At 34.8% G+C, this 7,579-nt stretch overlaps 1 protein-coding gene across 1 annotated transcript in view; it reads left to right on the forward strand.

Annotated features, from left to right (window-relative positions):
• The first annotated feature begins 2,051 nt into the window (after positions 1-2,051).
• LOC142349168 (uncharacterized) overlaps positions 2,052-7,579 on the forward strand; it is a 155,842-nt gene continuing 150,314 nt past the window's right edge. Inside the window, exons 1-2 of the mRNA XM_075400581.1 lie at positions 2,052-2,129; positions 5,067-5,193. Of these exons, the coding sequence (XP_075256696.1) occupies positions 2,052-2,129; positions 5,067-5,193 (205 nt within the window). The remainder of the gene's footprint in view (positions 2,130-5,066; positions 5,194-7,579) is intronic.

A 7,579-nucleotide genomic window follows, 5' to 3' on the forward strand; every position in this document is an offset into this window, starting at 1 on the left:
TCCTAAAACTAGATGTTGCTTACAGACAAAAATTGAGCTTAGGTTAAATCTCGGTATAAATGTTTGAAAGAACATTCACGCGGAAGTTCGAATCGCATATCAAACAAACCTTGATTGCGGTAGTTAAGCTCATATTTTGTTTTATGATTTGAATTGTGCTCAAAAATCAAGACTGTCCAGTCTAAATTGGGACATGAACAGAGTACTGACCATCCTATAGATATCAGAATGTTTCTAGACTGATTCAGCGCTGATTTACTCTGCAACCAAGCTCCAGGAGATGGTTGTATATAACCTAGTTAAAATGAAAAAATATTCCGATTATTAATTGAACTTTGTTTTTAAGAGAACGTCAGTCATTTAATCAAGATTTAAGCACACACGGGAAACCTTTAAAATGCCGAAAATCTCCATTGCCAGAAGTTAAAAACCAGATATTTCCATGTACGTATCGAGAAGTACACTTCCATTTGAGAAATTTTAATATTCCAATTTTTCAGCAGAGTAACTTGACTCGGCAGCAGTCTCATCAAAAGTCTCCAAAATCTTGATTATCACAGGTTGCTCATCATACAATTTTCTTGGATCTCGTAAAGGTCATATATGATCTCTGGTATTCATACAAGGTCTTATATGGTTCGTAATCCCGGTAATCATACAAAATGCATACAAAAAATAACTGTAAACGATTTCAACCGTAGCGGCTACCATCAGTTAATGGTATATGACAATTGTCTTACTTAGACTTCAATTGATTCCCTGAAGCTATTTGAACCGATAAAAAGGAGTCAATTCGTTTGTTTCTTTTGTCAAATCAGCAATTTCTTGTTGTTTTCTTTTGAGGGGGAAAATTCCGAATTGGTCACATTCAACCAAAAACTTATATCCAATAAACTTTTGTTCTTCAGAATATCAATTGCAAAGTTTCTTGTACCGCTGATTGAGGCGTTTGAACGCGATTAAACTGAATATTGTTCTGATAATTATTCGTTTGAATTCCAGTAAAAACCAGAGTGCTCCCAAACCAGAAATACTTTTATGATCCTTATATTAAACCCAGGAAATCCAAGATGATCTTCGTACGAAATCAGGAAAATTATATATGATCCTTATATGAAATCGATTGAAGTTTTTCCTAGCACAACGAGGAAAGCCTAGCAGATCTTACATGGCATTCTCTAGTAATACAAGGACTAACAACTACTTTCTCGCCGTACGGGTACTTTTATGATTTTTTGACATCTTATATAGATCATTATGATTTCTTCAATTTCATACAAGGATCATGTGTTTTCTGGCTTTCATATTTCTACATAAATTGCTTTTCCGCGTTTTTTGAGGTATTGTGAGAGGTTATTCGTGATTTAAATCCTTGGTTTCCCATAAGAATCATTAATGATTTCCTTGATTTCATGTAAGGATTATATATGATTACCCGGATTTCATTCAAGAATCATATATGACTTCCTGGGATTCATAAAAGAATAATGTATGGTTTCCTTGGTCTTATTTTCCTCTTATTTTGGTTTTTTAAGCTTTATGGAATGTGAACAGTGAATTAAGTTCTAGTTTTCCCGCAAAAATCATACATGATTTCTTGGATTTCACTCAAAAATCATATATGATTTCCTAGGTTTCATGTAAGGGTCATATATGATTTCCTCGGTGCCATGCAAGGTTCCAATATAATATCCTTGGTTCCATGCAAGGATCATATATGATTTTTTTGGTTTCATGCAAGGATCGTACTAGGAAATACGTTATGATTTGTATGACATCATCTATGATCCTTGCGTGGAACCAAGGAAGTGGCGACCTGGGATCTTTCTTTCGTGCTCCTATTCAAGTGCTTTTGATTCTGATTCAACCTAATTAAGTTTTGTCGGGAAATCATCAGTTTTAGAATGTGCGAGTTTTTCCTACACGCCTGAAGTTATCGGTGACTTCACGCAGAGTCACGTAACCGATAAGTGAAGGTTGGGAAGACAGCAGACAGACGATATGAGACCATTGTCGACTTATGAATTGACTCCAGTAGGAGGAACTTCAATATGAATCAGAACCTGGTTGAAATAGTGGCAACTTACCCCCATCCCCCCTCCGCTCCACCTCCTCCCCCTGCTTCCCTGGTAATGAGTGAATTTAAAACTTGCAAAAAATTCTGAGGCTGATTCAAAACTTACAAGACTCTTGCAAAAATCTCGCAAGATATAATCGAGGTAAACAATCGAATCACGAAACTAATGTTTTAGAAAACACCATTGAAGCAAATTGTTTCTTATTAAACAAGTTACAAAACTGAAAGAAATAGAGAAGTTTTTAATCCGGATTCAAAAACTTGCAATAATTTTTCAAGACTCTTGCAAGCCATAAAATTCTGAAAATAATTTCTAGTATTTTCGGTAGCTAAAACTAACAAAAAACAAAATAAAAAACTTTTATAACAATTTTGATCAGAAGAACTGATTCTAAATGACTTTTTATCGTAGATACCTGTTTAATGTGAAACTTTGCAAGATTTTTGCAAGGTTCGTGCAAGATTTCGAGTTCAAATAACTGACAACAACCTACAAAAAACCTAAAAAAAACTGGAAGCATTTCGAATTATTCAAATTTTTCTTTAACTGGAATTTTACCTAATAAACAAAAAGAACAATTTAAAAACGAAAAATTTTTATCTAAACCAACACACGGAAACTTATATGATTAATCATAATTCGCGAGGAAAGCACAACAAACTTATTGTAACACACAACTTGCCGTCAAATTGTCCTGTTGTCTCGTTGTGCCAAACGGTAACTTTTTATTTTGCCTTAAAGCGACTTGCGTTAATTCAAACAATCTTTCAAATATCAAATGGCAAGGAAATTGTTCAAATCCATGATTCATAGGTTTTGCAGCACTTTTGTAACTGCCTTATAAATCTTAAAACAAAATGTATACCGTTCATTAGCTAGTAATATCGAAGTGCATAACGTCTTTTTAAAAAATAACAGCTCTTTAAGTTAAAAACAAAAGTCGTTAGACATCTTAGTCCCTTATTTAAAAATTTGTATACGCTTAAATGAAACAAACAACTATTGTATCGATTTTTCTTTTATTTCAAACGATAAGGTTCTCTGTCAAAGGTAGGAATTTGAAGATAATTTTTCCTTATTGTTTCTACAATACCAAATTACCGAACTAATTTAGACATATGCGTTGACAGTATGTTACTGTTGACAGTTTTCATTAGTCATCTTTGCCTCCTTTCATTATCTCCTGGATAAATGTTCTATTTTAACGCAAATTGGAAAACTTTTAAGTAGAACAAAAATTTATCAAATTTGTAGCGTTTTTCTGCTTACTATCCAACACACTTCTCAATTTTTAAATAAAAAAAGTTTGTCTATCTATCTCTCTGTGTTTTTCTCTCTTTCTCACACCTCTCTCTCTCTCTCTCTCCTTCTCTTTCTCTCTCCATCTCTCTCTCTCTCTCTCTCTCTTTCTATATATATATATATATATATATATATATATATATTCACTTTTTTCACACATTTTCATCTCCCTCTTTTTGTTGTCATTATCTCTTTCTCTCGTTGCTTTCTGGGCATTTGCTTCATCGCTTCTCTCTCTCTCTCTCTCTCTCTCTCTGTCTCTGTCTCTGTCTCTGTCTCTCTCTCTCTCTCTCTCTCTCTCTCTCTTTCTCTCTCTCTCTGTCTCTCTGTGTCTGTCTGTCTCTCTCTCTCTCTCTCTCTCTCTCTCTCTCTTTCTCTCTCTCTCTTTTTCTTTGCTTATGGGAAAATCTCTTCTTTGTGCTTTCTAGGATTGCCTTCTGGGCAAATTCGGTTGTCGTTTGCTCGTTTTCACGCTCCTTCGTTTTTGTTTTGCTCGTTTTGCTCTCACTCGTTTCGCTCATTCATTTCTACGCTCGTTCCTTCTTTTTACTTGTTTTGCACTAACTCTCTTTTCGTTCGTTCGCTTTCACGCTCCTTTGTTTTTGCTTCGCTCGTTGTGTCGCTGGTGTGTTCCTTATCAAATTCATTAATGCATCGGCTGTAGTCTTTAAAGAAGCGAAAAAGGCTGATGCAAAAGCTAGAACAATTTTACTGCTGCAAAATCCGCACCTTTGCAGGCTCTTCATTTTATCTTGCATACTTTTCGTTTCATCTTGCAAGTAAAATTGCAACATGAATCCAAAAGCTTGTAAGCAACTTGGTACCCGAATGCATTCACTTGCAAGATTGCTTCAAAGTTGCTTGTAAGTTTCTCAATTCGGCGATCACTAAGGTTATTAGACATCAGCAGTCTTTTCATAAAATCTTCTGAAATTAATGTCTATTCCAGGATCCCAATCTTTCGTTTTTTTACAATCAAACCGTATTTTGGAAACAAAATCAAGCATTAAATAAAAGAAACCTTTTCACTGCTTTAGTAGCGTTAATATTCGCAAAAGCATTTTGTTGAGTATGTTTGAAGTCGCTTCGAGCTCACTGTACAACAATTACTCTCAGTTATGTTCAAACGACGCACAAAATAACATCAGCGAGAGTTGAATTGATCAGAATAATTTTTGACAAAGTTCATTTTTCAGCTCTGCATGGTTAATATTCGACCAGCTAATATGGCATTAAGTATATAATGATACTTGTTAATAACAATCGAAAAAACGCAAAGTTTTGTGACGCAAAATGTTATCATAAGTGTATTCTTTTGTTTGATTTGAATTGCTTGATTTTACGCTAATAAAGTTTGAAATAATTCTACATATAAATTATTTGGAGTCAGATTTAAAGCATGATCCCATTTTTGGGTTCAAGCCTTCTATTTATTGCCTCGCTATTTGTTGCAACAGGTCAGTTCTTTTTCAATTCAAGAAAATGATAATTCAGCTCAACTGTATTGAAACGCAATTATTAACAAAACTTTTGGCGAGTGTTTTTCTGTGTCTGAACATGAACAGACAAAAATCCCTTAAACGCACAAAATTTTGGTTAACGCGAAAAAGTCTGATCAGCGCAGAAAAAGATCTTTCCGTCTGCCAACAATTTTCCTCTGTTTAGAACCCGCAATTTTTGTATTAGGGTGCCCAGACTGAGATTCCAGACGGAAGCAAGTATGACCAGGCCGGTCATACTTGTTTCCGTCTGGGACCTCAGTCTGGGTACCCTAATACGAAAATTGCGCATTTGAAACGGAGAAAAATTGTTGGTACAATCAGTATCAGCAAGACAAAAATGAACTCAACCCCCTTTTTTCGGATTCGTCGGCATGATCGAGTCAGACCTAGGAAATCCTAAAAATTGTCGGTTTTCAATCTTACAAAATTTGCATGCACGAATTTGCCGGTATGTTTGATTTCAAAAGAAGGATATCTTGTTTTCTCTTCAAACCAGAAATTGTCGTTTTGAAAAAAAAAATCAGTTTGTTCAGTTTTAAACGTAAAAAGTTGCTGGAATGCTCTTTTCGATGACACATCTATATCTTGCAATATGTGCTTTTTTGTCTGGTTACATTAGATCTTCTGTCAGTGGACTGAACTCATAAGAGAATATGATATTCGAGTCTATTAGTCTTTCAAAGTGCATTTTTTTCAAAGTGTTCCACGCCTTTCTTGCAAGATCTTGTAAGTTTCTTTCAAGGTAAGCGTCTTTGCAAAATCGCAATATCTTTCAAGATAAGCGTCCGGTTTCGTCCAGATCATCTATTTTTACAACTCGAAGAAAATTATCGGAGGTATATCTTGTCTCTCGTGCCTCTATTTAAGGAAAATTATACATTGTTTTGACTTTTTTAACGATTAGATCCCTTTTCTTGCAAATCTTGCAATATAACCATTTTTCTGGCAGATCTTGCAGGATAACCATTGTTCTGCCAGAATCTTGCAAGATAACCGTTTTTGCAAGATTTTGGCAGAGTCTTGCATGATAACCATCCGGTCTCGCCTGGGATTTAGAGTGGGGAATAATGAAGTAGTTCTCTATCAACGCTAAATATGTCTGATAATAAGATAAACGAGAATTTGCACTTAGTTCGATTAGGTATCTCAACAATATCAGGAAGATAATTTAAAAAAATTTTTCACCATTTCCCGAAAAGATTTTCTGGAAGAATTGCAAAGGAATTGTTGATAATAACTTCTATAATACCATTGGATTTAGAGAAATGAAACATAGAATGAAACTTTAAACAGAGAAATAAACCTTGTACAGAAAATTTGACAATTTCTATCATCTAAGACCAAACAAAATGATAAAATTTTACGTTTTCGGGCCTAATATACTAACGTTTTCATACGTTTTGGAATCTGTCAAACAAAAGATTTCTTTCATTTAGAACCAACGATAAAGAAAGTCCAAGAAACTTCAGCATTTACGCATTTGAAAACCTTGAAAGTAAAGATCTCGAGCAAAATTTGTTTCTACTGTGACGTTATCTCTTCTGACATGGTGTTCCAGTTTTACCCTCCAACCTTTGGAACATAAAGCATGATGGGGTTTACGGTTTATAAAAAACAGAATAGAACCTCTGATAGTGTACAAGAAAATGAGATGAAACTTTTTTCAACTTGCATATCCAACCAGATGAATAGAAAAGTAATACAGTTGTTCAAAAAAATTCTGTTAAGATTTTAGTTTTTCCCGCTCTTTTCGAAAACCATCTGATCGCTTGTATAAAGCTCCAAACCACTATTTGCAAAAACTGATTTGGGAAACTTGTTCATCATATTAGAATGTTGTGAGAGAGAGAACAACCAGACAGAAATTTTGTTTGAAATAAGCTTAACATAAAGTGACCAGGGATTCTGTTTGTTCAGCTTACACTTTGTGAGAGAAATGAAGCCCCGGGTTACAAAAAAGAACGCGAGAATGGGTCTTAGGAGGTGGGAAAACTCCGATAGCTTAAGACCACCCTAGTCCAGGCCTAGCCTAAAGAAAAGAACCAAATATTCTAGTGGGGGGTCAAAATTGTCCAAAATTGCAGACACGCTTCCTAATTAAGGTGTAGAAAAACGCTTTTCATGCACTGAGCAAAAGTCATTTCATAGGAATTTAAGATCCAGCATGATGCTTTTTGTGTCGTAAATGATGTTTGCATCGGTCGAGCAAAACCGTTTACATAAGTTTGCTTTTTCGCAAATGTAGAAAAAGAAACTTATTTGTTTTCTTTTGCCACTGCTGAACATACTGAAGTAGCAACACCTGTTTTAAACAGTAGTCCACAACTGCAGTCCAACCTGAAACAATGTTGGGAACAGCAAAAACCTTTTGCGATTCTTAAGATGAAGCAGTTATTGCAGCTGAACTATATTGCCACATTACTTGATTTGATGAAACTAGGTAGGTTAATTATGATGACTTTCTTTCCATAAGCCATGCTGACATTTGGGCGTTAGTTAGTTGTATTATCTTCCAAAATTACTAAATATCAATTTTTAAAAAATAATGCTGATTTTTGGTAGAAGAAGGAGCATACATGCTCACTAATTTATAAGCAAAAGGGAGCAACAAATTTTTGAGACAAAAAGGGAGACTCGTGAAAAATAATTTATTCGTTCATGATTAGATAACAGCTAGACCCATTTTCTGTAATCTGT

The sequence above is a fragment of the Convolutriloba macropyga genome, chromosome 11 (genome assembly GCF_964194025.1).
Source record: "Convolutriloba macropyga chromosome 11, txConMacr16.3, whole genome shotgun sequence".
NCBI lineage: Eukaryota > Metazoa > Xenacoelomorpha > Acoela > Convolutidae > Convolutriloba > Convolutriloba macropyga.